We start from the raw sequence: 18,659 nt of genomic DNA on the forward strand, positions 1-18,659 counted from the left end.
AGAGAGCTACGCAGCATGCTCACATATATGTACTATAGGCACATGCAGAAAGTCACACAGCATCTCCCCCTGAAACAACCACTGATACGCACACACACACATTTTTACCAACAAAGAAACAAATGTTATATTTATGCACTCGATGAAATAAATATTAGCAATGGAACACTGACAGAGCTGGTCTGAAATGATTCTATTGTACAGTGGCCTACTGTCTGTCATTCTAGCACTATAGTGATGTTTCAACATTGTCTACATGCTAACAGGCATTCAAAAGCCCCGTTTATACCTGGTACTAACATGGGTTCTTTGTCCTGATCTTTTCTACATTCTGATTGTACCCATATTTCCAGAAATGTGTCTACACATGGTATTAAAATGTGTCTGTTATCCATCTAATGTGTCTGCATTGTGACCAGATTCCCTGGTCCCTTCCTTTATGCAAATTATTTCACAGCTATTCTTTCAAAATATGATTTTTTAATTTAATGTAAGACACATTGATGTAATCAGTCAATGGTGCCACCTGTTAATGATTTTAGAGGGTGGAAAAATTATGATATAAATGGTTTTTCTGTCCAGATCTGTTTACACTTGTAAGATATCCAGACACAATGCTTGTCTGACTACCTCCGGATGTGGGCAGGATGATCTGATCACAATCCGATTACAATGTGTCTTTTGATTGTCGACACCTGTCTGGCAATGTGGGCACAATCAGAATGTGGACAAAATCAAGACAAAGGACACAAGTTAGAACCAGGTATAAACGGGGCTATAGATTATTTTATGGTGTCATTTCACTTTATAATGATATGATCATTCCTTTTAATAACACCCATAAAATCAAATCTCAGCTGCTTAAATTTGGCCATAAAACAGGCAGCCTATAAAATGGAAGGTATTTACTGCCTCCTAGTGGTCCATGCAGATATTGCTCTGCTCTGCAGAGAGAGGCGAATTGATTTATGTCTGCTGTGAATTTTTACTATGCAATGAAATAGAAGACGGTAAATCCTAATCTATTACTCACAAGCATCACAGTCTCATATTATTATTACTGAAAACCACCGGTTCATCAGCAAACACTTTATTTACGGTCTGTCTCCTAACAGCTCCATAAAGACCTAGATGTTTGGCAAGCAAATTGGACATAAACACTGCTTTGAAAATAAGTAATGGAATGTATTAATAATAAACCAAGTATTATTTATGGTCACATTTTGCATTACAATTTTGTTATTAGCGTGTAATTACCCCTATAAGTACAGTGTAATAAATCCAGTATTGTGTTACATGTACCCATTGAAAGGATAGGGTAAGAGTTAGTCTAACAGATGTAAGTGCATTGTATTACCATTCTAGAGTTTCAGCTCCACAATGTATTACCCTAACCCTACATTGATAATACATTGCACTTGTCAGCCTGTCAGAAACCCTAACCCTAACTCTAACCCATAAAACAATCCGTTAATCTACAACCCTGGTGAATGTTACATGTTTGGCAAGAACGATGATTGATGTCACTGTTGTGTCTATAAGCAGGCTTTATTCTCATCCTATAGTTCAAGCCTGTGGTTTCTACATGTCTATATGGGAGCCAGTTAGTGAGTGGTTTGTGTCTGGATGACCTAACAGCTAGAAGGAGGCAGGAGACTGTGGAGAAGAGAGGAAAGGAGGGAGAGTCAAAGCACCACTTTTCATATAATTTCTGTCCTACAGCAAGGAGAAAAAGTTGAAGCCTTCATAAACATAGCCTGTAGCCCCCTGACTGAACAATGAACATCAGCGTCATATTGTAACCTGTCATCCACACTAGAAGGGGCGAGCACTGGAAACACCAGCGTGATTGACGGCTGTTGCGTCAGCATCGCCCTAGAAACCCACGGCAACAGTGGAGTGAGGGGAATAACAAGCGATCTCCGACAGAGGATAAAGCAATAAGGAACGAACAGGAGAGAGGGAGCGAGAGAGGGTGGAAGGGAAAGAGATAGAGAGAGATGAGGTGAACGTTGCGTTTATCACAGTGATGTCCTCTTTGTTCAAAATGAAACACCGTACCATGGTGATGGCTGTTGGCCGTGTCTAGCCGTACACACTGATGTTCCACAATGAAGGGAATTAAAGGGGATGGAGTGACGGTTAGCTGAATGGGGAGACTTTACAAGATAGGAGTCATGTAAATGGAGGCTGGGCTGGGGAGGTGATGTAGACGCTTGTCACGTCCTGACCAGTATAAGGGTTATTTGTTATTGTAGTTTGGTCAGGACGTGGCAGAGGGTATTTTGTTTATGTGGTTCGGGGTGGTGATTTATGTAGTAGGGTGTTTGATTTATTATTTCCGGGTTTTGGTCTATGTTCTATGTTTTGTATTTCTATGTTCTTTCTGGTTTGTGGTATTTCTATGTGTAGGTTAATGGGGGGTTGGACTCTCAATTGGAGGCAGGTGCTTTCTTGTTGCCTCTGATTGAGAGTCCTATATATGGGTAATTGTTTGGCGTAGTGTTGTGGGAGATTGTTTCTTGTTTTGCCTCTGTGAGCATGACAAGACTGTTTTGTTGTTTGTGAGTTCTTTGTTATTTTGGTGTTCTCTTTATTTTAAAATAAATACAAGATGAGCATCCACATTCCTGCTGGGTTTTGGTCCTCTATTCCCGACGACAGCCATTACAACGCTTCTCATTTTCCTATACAATCAGTAGTCCTATAAGCAACAGAGCCATGAAATAACAACACGAGACAATTCATTAAAACCAAACTATTTTAATACTACCATAGAATCATTTGAACTACTTGTACATGGCTACCATGAATATTTGTACAAAAATGCAGTAAAAATAGTATTGATTAATATATACAGATATGTCTCCTTAGTGTAGGCAGGCAGGTTGTTGTAACGTTACATGTAGAATGACAAGTACATTGATGGTCATACACAATTTTTACACAATACACCTATTGGTTACCCCATCACTGATATTCCCTTCCAATCCAACTGACTCTTACAAGAAACAGAGAATAATATAATGATTTTAATTTGAAAATAAAATACAAATATCTGGACATGTTGAATCATACACAGGTACATACTGTCTACTGTGTTTAGGTTTTGAGGAATATGACTGCAGGACAAGAGTGCAGATTCAACAGACCAGAGGTCTAGGCGAAAGACACCAAAGTCCAGAACAAAACCCATTGCATGTATACAAGTCACCTCATTGAGGGTAGTAATGGTGGCTGTAGTACATACCTTGGACAGTGGCATGTCATTGTGTTGTGTCTGGTTTATCTGACCATACAGTGAGGGAACAGTGTCTTAAAGCCAGCATGTATGAAATAAAACAAGGAAGAGGAATACACTATTGTAACCATTTGATATGCACCATATACAATACATGATTCAAACCTGGTGTTTTTAGAAAAGGGCCTGTACTCAATGTCATTTGAAGTCTATGACTTCCACAAGGATAGTGGCTCATTATTACCAACATCATTTGATCTGCTTAAAATATCAATTAGAATGACTAAATGTTTAACAAAAGCAGATAGGAAAATATTGCAGGTAGAATAAAGCTATAACCTACTGGAGCTGGTTGGAATAAAACTACAACCTACTGGAGCTGGTTGGAATAAAACTACAACCTACTGGAGCTGGTTGGAATTAAACTACAACCTACTGGAGCTGGTTGGAATTAAACTACAACCTACTGGAGCTGGTTGGAATAAAACTACAACCTACTGGAGCTGGTTGGAATTAAACTACAACCTACTGGAGCTGGTTGGAATTAAACTACAACCTACTGGAGCTGGTTGGAATAAAACTACAACCTACTGGAGCTGGTTGGAATTAAACTACAACCTACTGGAGCTGGTTGGAATTAAACTACAACCTACTGGAGCTGTTTGGAATTAAACTACAATCTACTGGAGCTGGTTGGAATTAAACTACAACCTACTGGAGTTGGTTGGAATAAAACTACAATCTACTGGAGCTGGTTGGAATTAAACTACAACCTACTGGAGTTGGTTGGAATAAAACTACAACCTACTGGAGTTGGTTGGAATAAAACTACAACCTACTGGAGCTGGTTGGAATTAAACTACAACCTACTGGAGCTGGTTGGAATTAAACTACAACCTACTGGAGCTGGTTGGAATAAAACTACAACCTACTGGAGTTGGTTGGAATAAAACTACAACCTACTGGAGCTGGTTGGAATAAAACTACAACCTACTGGAGCTGGTTGGAATTAAACTACAATCTACTGGAGCTGGTTGGAATTAAACTACAACCTACTGGAGCTGGTTGGAATTAAACTACAACCTACTGGAGTTGGTTGGAATAAAACTACAACCTACTGGAGCTGGTTGGAATTAAACTACAACCTACTGGAGCTGGTTGGAATTAAACTACAACCTACTGGAGCTGGTTGGAATAAAACTACAACCTACTGGAGTTGGTTGGAATAAAACTACAACCTACTGGAGCTGGTTGGAATTAAACTACAACCTACTGGAGCTGGTTGGAATTAAACTACAACCTACTGGAGCTGGTTGGAATTAAACTACAACCTACTGGAGCTGGTTGGAATTAAACTACAACCTACTGGAGCTGGTTGGAATAAAACTACAACCTACTGGAGCTGGTTGGAATTAAACTACAACCTACTGGAGCTGGTTGGAATTAAACTACAACCTACTGGAGCTGGTTGGAATTAAACTACAATCTACTGGAGCTGGTTGGAATAAAACTACAACCTACTGGAGCTGGTTGGAATTAAACTACAACCTACTGGAGCTGGTTGGAATTAAACTACAACCTACTGGAGCTGGTTGGAATTAAACTACAATCTACTGGAGCTGGTTGGAATAAAACTACAACCTACTGGAGCTGGTTGGAATAAAACTACAACCTACTGGAGCTGGTTGGAATTAAACTACAACCTACTGGAGTTGGTTGGAATAAAACTACAACCTACTGGAGCTGGTTGGAATTAAACTACAACCTACTGGAGCTGGTTGGAATTAAACTACAACCTACTGGAGCTGGTTGGAATTAAAATACAACCTACTGGAGCTGGTTGGAATTAAACTACAATCTACTGGAGCTGGTTGGAATAAAACTACAACCTACTGGAGCTGGTTGGAATAAAACTACAACCTACTGGAGTTGGTTGGAATAAAACTACAACCTACTGGAGTTGGTTGGAATAAAACTACAACCTACTGGAGCTGGTTGGAATTAAACTACAACCTACTGGAGCTGGTTGGAATAAAACAATTATTTCAGTTAGTGCACTTTGAACTGGGTTATCAAATCTGATCATTTGAGCCATCGTTATCAGAGATGGGGATTGGAATGATGTACAGTGTGGGGTTACAGTGAGGGGTTACAGTGAGGGTTTAGAGTGAGGCGTTAGAGTGTATAAAAGCACCAAGGGTTGAATCAGTGGGTCACAGTAATGTAGAATCAGAGTGTAGGTGCAATGTCTGAAACAGGAAGGGTCAATAGTTTGGACAATAGAAAATTGATCACCACGCCAGCTCTCCACAACTAGACAGGGAGGTCCAATTTGTACAGGGCTTGTTCTACAGCCTAGAAGTTAAATCAGGCACACCAAGAAGACACTCATTGAACCAACACAGGAAAAACAAAACACACAATAAAGGAAAACAAACATGGTTGTGTGTGAGAGTACAGTATGTAATTCCCCTTGACCATCTCGACAGAAACTGTGTAATAGCACTTGGAAGATTTGTGTAATATAACTCTATAATAACATCATTGTTTTCTGTTTTACTCCTCTCAGGATCGTCAACATGCATTTATTTTCTTCGGTATGAGTTTGAATAAATGTTTCTTTCTCGCTCCCTACAGAGGCACATAAAGGAAACACGAGGAAATCCCATGACTGGACCACGATTCTCAGACAACACAATATCTCTAGAAAAATGTAACCATGCACTTTATAGACTGGCTTCACGTGATGATATATGATTGGCTTTCCATTTCAGCCTATAAGGAAAAGGTGGCCACCAGGCATTCCGTTTTTTCTTTGTTAAGTTTTTTTTCTTCAGTTTTCTTGTACTCCTTTTTCTTTAAACAGACTTTCAGGGACAAGACATGGGCACAGAAAAATTCACATTGAGGAAAAATCACAGAAATGTCATTGTACATAATGCTTTCACTTGAAGATGCATGGATTGTAACTGTTATTAGCATTGTTTTCTGTGAAGAACACCGATAGCCAGAAAACACAGGGAGATAAAAGAGAGAAGTTAGAGAAGAGAGCGAGAGAGAGAGGTCAAATTGACAGCTACATACAGAAAACAGAACACAGTAAACACACAAACTATATCAGACCAGTGCATGCATTGGCAAGATTGAAGAAATTCCCATGGTCGACAGACAGCACTGATAACACGATGGATAACCTCTGACAACTTTAAGGGACTATAAGACTAAGTATTGACCATTTAGCATAATGCTCTTTCAGGTTACTTCAACTCATCCCACCACCAGTAGCTAGCATGCCCTAATGAGGGAAGCGCTATTCATTGTCAGTGCATGTGGTACATACGCAGTGGAGCGAGAGCAAAGCTAACACACGTCTATAAAGGCGACCAATGGGCTTCTTTACACGGGCATTCGCCACAACCCCTAAGCCAATCAGAGGCCGAGCTCAAAGCAAGGTGCTGCCCCATCGCTGCTAACTGTGTGACATTACAACAACAGAATCATACAGACAGGAACCAATCACTGAGGGTATGGTGGCTGAATCTTGATGTAAGTATGGAGTATTGCCAACACAATCATACATGTAGCACATCAACGGCTGTATGTCGACGAGGATGAGGAACAGAGAGCACTTCCCTTTCTGGCCCGGGCGGGGCGGCCGTAGGGTGGGGAGTGCTGAACACGGGGAATGTTCCTGTGAGAGAGAGAGAGACAGGGGATCGATTCTCCTTCCTCCAGTCGACGATGTTACGGCAGGAAGTGGCAGGGGGACAGAGTTCAGTGAGAAGTAGGAAGGTCAGGGCGCCGGGTCTGGATGATTTTTGGTTTGGGGCAATTCTTTGGTTCCTCCACTTCCTCGGTGTCGCTGTCGCAGACGTGGACAACAACACTGGGGGTGGACTCTGTTCCTGCATGTAGCTCAAACTTCTCTCCTGTAGACAGAGAGAGAGAGACGGGAGAGAGAGCAACATCATAGCACAGTTGAAAAATACATGGCAAATAGAAATCCAATATGGATTGTGTTAAGAGATAGATGGGATGGGTTGAATGGAGCTGAAGGTTGGGAGTAATAACAACTAATATCAACTAGATAACTCATGTAAACTAAACTAGATGTAAACTAATGTAAAAAATACTGTGCCCGTAAAAGATGTATAGGTTAAGAACTTTTGTGAAAGAAATAGATGGTAGAGGTTGAGGGTAGAGGAAGGACATCATAAATAGATGGTAGAGGTTGAGGGTAGAGGAAGGACATCAGAAATAGATGGGAGAGGTTGAGGGTAGATGAAGGACATCAGAAATAGATGGTAGAGGTTGAGGGTAGATGAAGGACATCAGAAATAGATGGGAGAGGTTGAGGGTAGATGAAGGACATCAGAAATAGATGGGAGAGGTTGAGGGTAGAGGAAGGACATCAGAAATAGATGGGAGAGGTTGAGGGTAGAGGAAAGGCATCAGAAATAGATGGGAGAGGTTGAGGGTAGATGAAGGACATCAGAAATAGATGGGAGAGGTTGAGGGTAGAGGAAGGACATCAGAAATAGATGGGAGAGGTTGAGGGTAGAGGAAAGGCATCATAAATAGATGGTAGAGGTTGAGGGTAGAGGAAGGACATCAGAAATAGATGGGAGAGGTTGAGGGTAGATGAAGGACATCAGAAATAGATGGAGAGGTTGAGGGTAGAGGAAAGGCATCATAAATAGATGGGAGAGGTTGAGGGTAGAGGAAGGACATCAGAAATAGATGGGAGAGGTTGAGGGTAGATGAAGGACATCAGAAATAGATGGAGAGGTTGAGGGTAGAGGAAGGACATCAGAAATAGATGGGAGAGGTTGAGGGTAGAGGAAGGACATCAGAAATAGATGGGAGAGGTTGAGGGTAGAGGAAGGACATCAGAAATAGATGGGAGAGGTTGAGGGTAGAGGAAGGACATCAGAAATAGATGGTAGAGGTTGAGGAAGGACATCAGAAATAGATGGTAGAGGTTGAGGGTAGAGGAAGGACATCAGAAATAGATGGGAGAGGTTGAGGGTAGATGAAGGACATCAGAAATAGATGGTAGAGGTTGAGGGTAGATGAAGGACATCAGAAATAGATGGGAGAGGTTGAGGGTAGATGAAGGACATCAGAAATAGATGGTAGAGGTTGAGGAAGGACATCAGAAATAGATGGTAGAGGTTGAGGGTAGAGGAAGCACATTATAAATAGATGGGAGAGGTTGAGGGTAGAGGAAAGACATCAGAAATAGATGGGAGAGGTTGAGGGTAGAGGAAGGACATCAGAAATAGATGGTAGAGGTTGAGGGTAGAGGAAAGGCATCATAAATAGATGGTAGAGGTTGAGGGTAGAGGAAGGACATCAGAAATAGATGGGAGAGGTTGAGGGTAGAGGAAGGACATCAGAAATAGATGGTAGAGGTTGAGGGTAGAGGAAGGACATCAGAAATAGATGGTAGAGGTTGAGGAAGGACAGGAGTAAAAACTAACAAATTAGAACTGTTGTAAAATAGACTTTGTCCATAAAATGTACATAGTATGTATAAGCTGGAAGTAGAAGCCTAAGTGGTGATGTTCCTTAGTTTACTCCAATCAGGGAAGGAGTGGTGGGGTTAGAAAGTAATAAAGGAAAATATATTCAAAAAATGTATGTATGTATGTATGTATGTATGTATGTATGTATGTATGTATGTATGTATGTATGTATATATGCCCAAATATATATGGGGGATTGGAAGTGATGCAGATAATTACATTGACGGAAGCAACAATCTACCTGCAATATTAAAGCTGATCTACCCCCTAAATGTTAGTTTTTTTGAAACAGACAAAGAGAGAGCGAGCAGAGGAGAGAGGAAGAGATGGTCAGTACAAGACATTTGAAAATGTAAATGCGTACATGACCTCAAGAGGGAGCCCTGGTTCCAAGAGAGACAGTAAATCAGTGAGGTGAGGCAAACTCAACCTGGGTGATGATTTTCTCCTCATAATTACTAAATGGTCATGTGAGAATTGGGGGCAGAAGCTTAATATACAGAAAGACTATGTAATTCTCTGGTTAGGAGGACCTGAACCCAGGGAGGACTGAAGCAATAGCATTCCCTCCCTCCATTTCTCCTGAGGACTGGGCTCCTCAGCCAACCGCTGGGTGACGTCAATGCAGCTGCGTGCTGACGCTCCGGGTCAGACAGTCAGTCAGAAAGAGGGAGAGAGGGAGAGGTAGAGGGGAAGGGGAAGGGGGGAGAGGTAGAGGGAAAGGTAGAGGGGGAGGGGGGAGAGGTAGAGGGGGAGCGATGTAGAGGGGGGAGAGAGGGAGAGGTAGAGGGGGAGCGAGGTAGAGGAGGGCGAGAGGGGGAGGGGAGTGGGAGAGGAATGCAGAAAACAGAGAAGAGAGTGAAAATGAAATAGAGAGAGAAGGGGAGGTACTGAGAGGAAGAGAATGAGAGGGGGATAATAGAGGCTCAGCACACGCCCAGTACTCAGAACAACATAATGGAGCTGTATAAGTATCAGTCAACTCACTCCCAGATCAGCTACAGAGCCCAGATCACACACTCACCTCCACACTGGGGGTTCAACACTCTCCTTAAGAGCTGTTATACAGTCTGTCATTTAGTATGTCTCAGGGGTTCTGATAACGACAACATTGCAGCTAATTATCACATAATGACACACGCACAGGCACACACACACACACACACACAGGCACACACACACACACACACACACACACACACACACACACACACACACACACACACACACACACACACACACACACACACACACACACACACACACACACAGAGCTCATTGTCATTCCCAGCACACCTGGCATTATCCCTGCTATTTCAGGCTCTGCTAATGAATGTGCTCTGTGTGTGTGTGTGTGTGTGTGTGTGTGTGTGTGTGTGTGTGTGTGTGTGTGTGTGTGTGTGTGTGTGTGTGTGTGTGTGTGTGTGTGTAGGGACTGTACTGTATGCAGTAAGCTCACCATCTCTAACCCCATGGCAATGAACGCCTATCCCACCACAACCCACCTGGCCAGCTCCTATCAAAGCTATGTATTAACCAGGATCAAATTGGATGGCACCTAATGGGTCGTGCCATGCGGAGCGTGTGTGTGGGGGTGGAAGGACAGATGGACAGCTGGACATGATGGCCTCTCTCTTTGGGCTTCAGTGTGGCCTAGGCCCAGGACCACTAACACAGTGCAGCTACTTTTACAGCATTCTTTCAAGCCAGGCCAAACACTCCAAATAATACACTCTCTGAATCACCATTTCTTAAATATACAACATTCCTTAGCAACAGTCCCAAAATAAACGGTTGTAGTAGACTACAGCACAGGACTGCTCTTCTGGTACAGAGTTAACCCCGTTATGGGTGAGGCAACAATTCCTTCAGGAGCGTTTGACTGCTGCTGTACACACCTTTTCTATTCATATACTGTCCATACTGTCTATACACACCATTATATACATATATTTATAAACTGGGTGGTTCGAGCCCTGAATGCTGATTGGCTGACAGCCGTAGTATATGAGACCGTATACCACGGGTATGCGGCCTATGAACAGTCTGTAGCTGTGGTATATTGGCCATATACCACACCTCCTCGGGCCTTATTGCTTAAATATACATGTATATTTATATGCTGGACTCTGACATTGCGCCTGCCTGCCTGCCTGCCTGCCTGCCTGCCTGCCTGCCTGCCTGCCTGCCTGCCGCCACACATCTTGGCAACCCCCTTGCCCACAGATGCGCCTCAAATGTTTTTATTTCTCAGGCTTAGTGAGAGAGCGAGTGAAAGGCTGGATACGTGCCTTGTAAACAAGCTGGGAACAACAAAAGCATTCTCTCCTTAACGAGGGCTTGTGTTGGAGGGAGGCAGACTGGTGGAGCCGTAATCACACTACACTCAGCTAGTCTCTCTGAAGGCTGGCGTGCATGTGGAAACACTGCACTGGATGAAAAACACACACACACACACACACACACACACACACACACACACACACACACACACACACACACACACACACACACACACACACACACACACACACACACACACACACACACACACAGGCGACTCGTCATTCACCTGTTTTGAGCCCCACCTGGTTTGTTCCTGTTTTGTTTGTTATTTTGGCATTAATACATGTCATATATCAGTTTGATAACAATGTAAAAAAAAAAAATATTGAGTTAATAAAGCCGCATACATTTTTACTTTCTTACTTGTTTCAGCCTAGCTCAGTGCTTTCTGTGGTGGGCAGCCAGTAAAAATACAGAGAGTAGGGGTTGGTAATCTTCTCTAGTTGTGCTGTGATTGGCTTGGTGTTCTGTCACTCATGGGGACAATACGTCACCACGAAATCTACAGGGAGAGGTTGAAAGTTCAAGCCCCCTTGGGTGCTGCTATAGATTTACATTAGAAGTGCCCATCCAAGAAGGCTCAAGGTCATTGACCACAGATAAAATAACGACAAATTTACCGTAGCTTTGATTGGAGTGATTTCAAAATCTTTGCTAGCAAGCTAGACAATAATCATCATGAATCACATCGACAATCTACTGGCAAATCCTTTTCCATCCTTGTCATATGAAGAGAACCTATAGATAAAACGTATCGGTGCTCATCGGCCATTGGACATAAACATTACACAACAAGTTGGAAATCGCAAATTCAACAATGACTGGTTTGGAAGGAATCAGTGGCTCACTACAAGCGTTGCAAAGCAATCACTATTTTGCATCCCCTGCCTGCTATTCGGTGGAGAGGGTGTGTAGTCCAAGTCTGGGTTTAAGGGTCTCTTTTCAAAGCTTAAAAGAATAAACATTCACATGAAACACCATGGGCCAGAAAAGGTTGAATACTTTGGCCATGCTGTCAATCCAGGTGACTTCTGCCGCGTTCAAAACAACTGGAAACTCAGAACTGTGAAATCTCAGACTTCAGTGAGTTCAAGACAACTGGAAACTGAAAAGAACTAGCTCCGACTGGGAAAATACGTTTTGAATGGTCATCCTACTCGGAATTCCAAGTTGGCAACTCTGGCCTCTTTCTAGAGCTACGACCTGAAGATCCCTGATGTCATGATTCAACCTTGTTTTTTTCAGACTTCCCAGTTGTCTTGAAAGCACCATAAATCCAGAGAAAGCCAGACTTTGAAGACAAAGTTTTATGCCAAAATTTGCCCACAAGAAGGACTGCCACGCCACCTTCCTGTTCAAGTGAGCACAGCACAACTGTGAGTCCAACAATGTGTTGTATGCTGCTGCATAAATGATGTAATATGCCAGGGAGATATGCATACTGTAGCTAAGAAAGTAATACTAAATGCATGTTGTGTAGTAAGCTGTTAGTAGCCCATGTGCCTCACCCTAATCATTTGGTCCCTTCCCCCCTCAGAATTTAGCCTACTGTTCTGACTTGGTGGTGCACATGTAGCCTATAGTCTGTTTTAGAGAAATGTCATCATCGATTATTGTAAGAGCTTTCATTGTCTGCTTATATACACTCTTTATCCTACCGTTCTGACTTGGTGTACAGGGAGAATACTGTAAGAACAGCCCATGTTCTGAATTCTGTCGCTGTACATTTCAAAAGTGCTGAACAAATAGTTATATTGACTACGTCCGTCTCAGCTCGCTCATTAATGTCTTAATCGAAATGAAGGATTGCCTCTTATCCACTCATTGTTCCCTTATGCCATAATTTGTACATCTCAATTGTCAGTAGAAACGACATTTGTTTGAGCAAGTTTTTAAAAAAAGGCAGTAAATGAGGCTGAATGAACTGTTTGATGCCAGACGAGGCTCCACTGATAGCCAGGTGTTATAGTGGTAAGGATTCACTCCATGGTGCTGAAAAGAAAGCTCTGCTGTTGGGACAGCTTTATGTAGGCCCTAACAGTTTGTGGGCACCGTTTGTCACCGTTATAGCGCAATTAATGTATTGTTCAGTGCTGTTTGTGTAGTGGCTTTGCTGGCATGCAAATCTTGCCCCACCAAGATTTACATGCTAAAATTGCCAGTGCAAACACACACACACGCACACGCACACGCACACGCACACACACACACACACACACACACACACACACACGACACACACACACACACACACACACACTTCCTCTCCTTGAGTAACTGGCTATTATTGCCAAACTGGAAGAGGTCAATCTGACATGATCAAGGTATGTATAAGGAATGAGTCATTTGTTTCTGTAACCATATGCAAAGCCCTGCAGTTTTGGTCTTTCTCTTGCTACTGGTTTTAATGGGGATGAGTTGAGACAGTTTAATGTAGTTAGGAAACAGCAGAAACATTACAATGTTTACAGCTTAAAGACGGTGTCAATAAACTAATATATGAAGGCTAATATTCCAATTCTCTATTCTCTCTTAACTCCATCATTTGTTTGTTAAATGAGCGTGAAACACCAGAATGACTGAGTCAACTCTCTCAGTAGTGCTCACCCTAAAGCTTCTCCACTAATACTCTGAAGAATAAAAGCCTGCAATGCGCTCTCTCACACACACGCACCCACGCACCCATGCGCACACACACACACACACACACACACACACACACACACACACACACACACACACACACACACACACACACACACACACACACTATGGAGTATGCACGTACGCATATACACAAACATACATCATTAGTGTATGACAGATAGCTATGGTAAGCGCTTGTAATGTTTACAGTTTAAAAGGTAGAGCTTTAAAATAAAATGTTTCTATACAAACTGCACTCTACAGCCTTACATCAGAGTCTAGACAGGGTTTTAAAAGTTTACATTCATATACATACTGCACTCTACTCCATGACATAAAAGGCATATGACCAGGCCTTATCATGGAAGTGCTACTTCAGTGTACCAGGAAATATTCACCACCAAGGCATCGTTATTGTTAGCCCAATCACATTCTAGCTGCTGCACTCGAAGTGTTCTAAACATGTCAGATAATAACCATTCCCACTTGCTTACAGTACATACCATTTACCCTCTACTCCAAATACACTTTTCACACAGTCATCTTCAAGCACTACGATTCCCTGACCTCATGTCAGTCTCTGACCCCTGAGTTCAGAGACAGCCTCTGCTCCACTTCTGATTCTAGGTCAGTGTATAAACGAAAGGCCAGTGATACAGGAGGTAAAGACCAGTTTGATCCTGCTCTGCTCCACTCCACTCCAATGATTATGCAATATCCTTTAAATGAATCTCTTATGCAACCCACTCTAGTCCCTAAACAGAGGAAAGAATACAGTCACTTGAGAGACATTTCATGTGCTGTAAAGGAACGTTTCAAGTGGGATATCTTTGTGCTTGTAAAAGTTAGACACTATAGAGAGCGACTTAGAGGGCTATGAGGCCACGAAGTGGCTGGTGTATGGTGGTAACCTCCAGCTGTGGCTGTCCTGGGGGTTTAGACCCAGCTAGAGAGAGCTCTCGGCCCCAGAGAGACGTATCTGTAGCCCAGGCTGACCCATACTGACAGGGCCTGGGCTCCACTAACAAGTACACCTACAGTGTTAATGACTATGAATGGGTGATTTGCTTAGACCCAACTCTAACCGTCTGTAGAGTTATTATACAGTATGAAGCCAGACAATGTCCCGTACACAATGAGCCTGTTACAGTGACGGGTAAGATCACTTTCACCATCTTGTGCACAGAGCCTAGTGCTTCACTACCTACAGGTGAATCACTACCTATAGTACCACTATCCACTACTATTACATCATAATAGATGCGCGTAATATCAAACAGGAACTCAATATGAATATGAAATGGTGCCCCAGTAAATATGAGAGGATTATAAGTATACTGTATGTCTATCTTGATAGATACAGGAAGATCATTATATTCAAATGCAACTGATCTTGAGGACTCGTATGAGTAACCGATCTTAGCTGTAGGCCTACGGTGTCTTCCAGTTAGTGGGCCTATGCAGTCATGCAGTCTATTCCCTGAGGTATGGGGATGACACCAGCGTATCAGATCAGGGAGAGGAGGAGGGATAGAGAGAACGAGAGGGACCGAGAGAGAGAGGGAGGATAGAGGGAGAGAGGGAAGAATAAAGAGAGAGTGAGATATGTTTTGATGGGATTTGGGGAGAGAGAGAGAGTGAGATAACTCTCAGCGGGATGTGTTTTGATGGGATTTGGGGAGAGAGAGAGCTCCAGGACAGCAACACAATTAGACCCAACCAAATCATAAGAAAACAACAAGATAATTACTTGACACATTGGAAAGAATTAACAAAAAAACTGAAAACTAGAATGCTATATGGCCCTAAACAGAGAGTACAGAGTGGCAGAATACCTGACCACTGTTACTGACCCAAACGTAAGGAAAGCTTTGACTATGTACAGACTAAGTGGGTGGCAGATAGCCTAGTGGTTAGAGCGTTGGATTAGTAACCGAAAGGTTGCAAGATCTAATCCCTGAGCTGACAAAGTAAACATCTGTCATTCTGTCCCTGAACAAGGCAGTTGACCCACTGTTCCTAGGCTGTCATTGTAAATAATAATTTGTTCTTAACTGACTTGTCTAGTTAAATTAAGGTTAAATAAAAATAAAAACAGTGTGCCATCAGAGCAAGATTTGTTTATTATCTATTTAACTTGCTTTGGCAATGTAAATATATGTTTCCCATGACAATAAAGTCCCTTAAATTGAAATGTAATTGAAATTGAAATTGAGAGAGAGAGAGAACGAAATAAATAAAAAGAAAGTGAAATAGAGAGAGAGAAAGAGAGAGAGAGAGGGAGAGAGAGAAAGAAAGATACAGTTCCCTAGGGGGTTGACAGCTGAGAGTTAGTAATGTCAAACCCTGTTGCATAATCTAAATGTTCCTACATCTCATCCCACCACCCAGAGCCATTTTAACATCCACTGCAGCTACAAATAGAAGAGATAGCCAGGCAGACAGGCAGGCAGACAGACAGACAGACAGACAGACAGACAGTGACATTCAATATTCACTTTTCAAAATGGCCTCCTTGATTGACCTGAGGTAGTGTCAGTTTAGCAGAGGGGGGGGGGGGGAGATAGAGCGAGAGATGGAGAAGGAATGAGAGAGAGCGTGAGAGGGAGAAATAGAGAGGTTAGCAAGAAACTGCAGGTGTTATCTCTCTCTCTCTCCCTCCCTCCCTCCCTCCCTTCACATCATTGACTGGGAGTAAGGGTTTCTTTACGTGGGAGTTAACCGTGCGATTGGCAGCTCCAGCAAAGTCAAGCTAAAATTAGCAGAATGGCAAGAATCTGTGAAACAGCTGTTCTGAAAAGAAAATTAGTCTCTGGCCAGGAAGGCAGATGGACTTGACTCTGGCTGTATGGAATATAATCCCTGTACATTTACATACACACTGAGATGAAGCATTGTAAGAAAGTAGTAGCCTACCTTTCACAGCTTAACTACTGGACACTATGTAATCACCAAACTTGGCTTTTTGAGAAGGCCTAGGTTTACTGCTGGACAAAAAGCACTCTCGTATCAGGCATTTAGTGAGATATGAAAAACATGCCAGACAAAAAGATGATTGGCACTCCGTTTAGGTCTATTTCAAACGACAAGAAGACACAACAGCTGACTGATTCCCATTTGCATCCGCTGCTTGCTCTGACTAAACCGCTTACTCAAAGACAGCCATCATTATCAAGCCAGACACAATTGTGGTTGTCACTCTCTCCTGACTGAATGACATGGTGGCTGAGGTGACTACAACCCAGAGGAGAGTTGGGGAGGTTTAGAGAGAGACTTGTTGATATTCCTCTCATAGCAGAGATGAATAAACCATTGGTGTACAGGGAGTTAGTAGTGACAGGTCTCTCACCCTCATGCATTATTCATGGTTGACATGACGACGTGCAGCGGAACCTTTGTGAAGAGAGGGGCACTGCTTTGGCTCGCGGCTCTTTTAAGTCTGCGGCAAATTGAATTTAGCGAAGTAACACTGCCCCTCTGATGGCATGGAAGACAGAGGCAGAGCGGAGCAGCGGGGAGTGAAGGAGGATAGGATACATTCGGAACTGGAGTGCTGTTCATTAAATCAAAATCATGTCTTAAACCAGTGAGAGATGTTACTGACGTGACAAGTCGCTCCATCTCAACCTCTGTAATGTTTCAATGTGTGTGAAATTCTTTTGAATCAATAGATTTCATAGGAAACCTACTAGGTAGTATTACAAAGCCTGTGACAGACAGTGCTAAACATGTCCATGGGTCTAAATACAGGACTATTTGAGATGGACTCTTTGGGACTATACTATAATGTGAGACAACCTTGTGTGGAATGTCCTTCCTCAGTTGAAATACATGTGTAAATGGCTTGTTGCCTGTAATCAACCTGGTGGACCATGTTTCCAATGGGAACAGTAGGCTACAGTACGTAATCAGACCAACAGCTGGGGAGTAGAGAGGGTGACCTGACTCATCTTCTATGAAATGGACGATCACCTCCCGGGCGGTCATCTACTCTGTCGGTCTACGTGTGTGGTCCACCACAAACACTAACTGGACTTCTGGACATGACACGGTCATAAACGCCAGAACACAACCTTCCCTATAAGCTGAAGTGGAAATATACAGGAGTTGACAGTCTTGTTATGATCATAAAGACTTTTTAAGGACTCAAACGGGCTTTACATTGTACAGCAGTAAAACTACCTGATGCATCTGTACTGCATCTGTACTGCATCTGTACTGCATCTGTACTGCATCTGAAGGTCAACTGGGATTCAGGCAGTGTGAGGATTCGTTACTTAAAAATAGTTATATATTACGTTTGACTTGTTACCTTCAATCAAAGTAACGAGTTTTGTTACTCAATACCTTTGTAACACGTTGTCCCCAACACTGTTGTCCCCAACACTGTTGTCCCCAACACTGGGTTCAGCTAATAGAAATTCTATTCTAGTCTCTACAGCTTTGTGTCCTATACAGAGGGCTGCATTAAGGCTGATTATAGAACACACAGCGACCGACGCCAGAGGATGTGTTCTATGAATACCAATAACATTTAAAGGTACAGGTTCTGACCGGTGTGACTTGACACCATGAATCTTTGAAACAAGAAGAATTTGACCTGACGCCCTGCTTGACCGAGGGGAGGTCCTCTAGGATGTCATATTACATCACGCATCACTGGATATATTTACGGAGGAAGTGAGAGACGTGAGCCAATAGAACAGCGTGTAAGAGGAAGATAAGAAAGAGAATGAGAGACAGAAATGACTGAAGGAGTGAACCAGTGAGAACAACAGAAAGGTGTGAGAGAAAGGTTGAGACAGAGAAAGTAAAACTGAAACAGAGCGGTCGCGTGAAGAAAAGGAGAGTAACGGAGAGAATCAAAAACAGCATGTAGTGTGTCACTAGTGGTATGA

The 18,659-nt window shown here is 42.7% G+C and overlaps 1 protein-coding gene across 3 annotated transcripts in view; it reads right to left on the minus strand.

Annotated features, from left to right (window-relative positions):
* Positions 1–2,747: 2,747 nt before the first annotated feature.
* The window catches only part of LOC106607852 (calcipressin-2), a 138,824-nt gene continuing 122,912 nt past the window's right edge, over positions 2,748–18,659 (minus strand). For 2 of the 3 annotated variants that reach the window (XM_045720885.1, XM_014205284.2), the window contains one exon: positions 2,748–7,170. In XM_045720885.1, the coding sequence (XP_045576841.1) occupies positions 7,016–7,170 (155 nt within the window). In that variant the 3' untranslated portion in view covers positions 2,748–7,015. The remainder of the gene's footprint in view (positions 7,171–18,659) is intronic. The other variant, XR_006770303.1, reaches the window with a different exon arrangement.

Source organism: Salmo salar, chromosome ssa06, assembly GCF_905237065.1.
Source record: "Salmo salar chromosome ssa06, Ssal_v3.1, whole genome shotgun sequence".
NCBI lineage: Eukaryota > Metazoa > Chordata > Actinopteri > Salmoniformes > Salmonidae > Salmo > Salmo salar.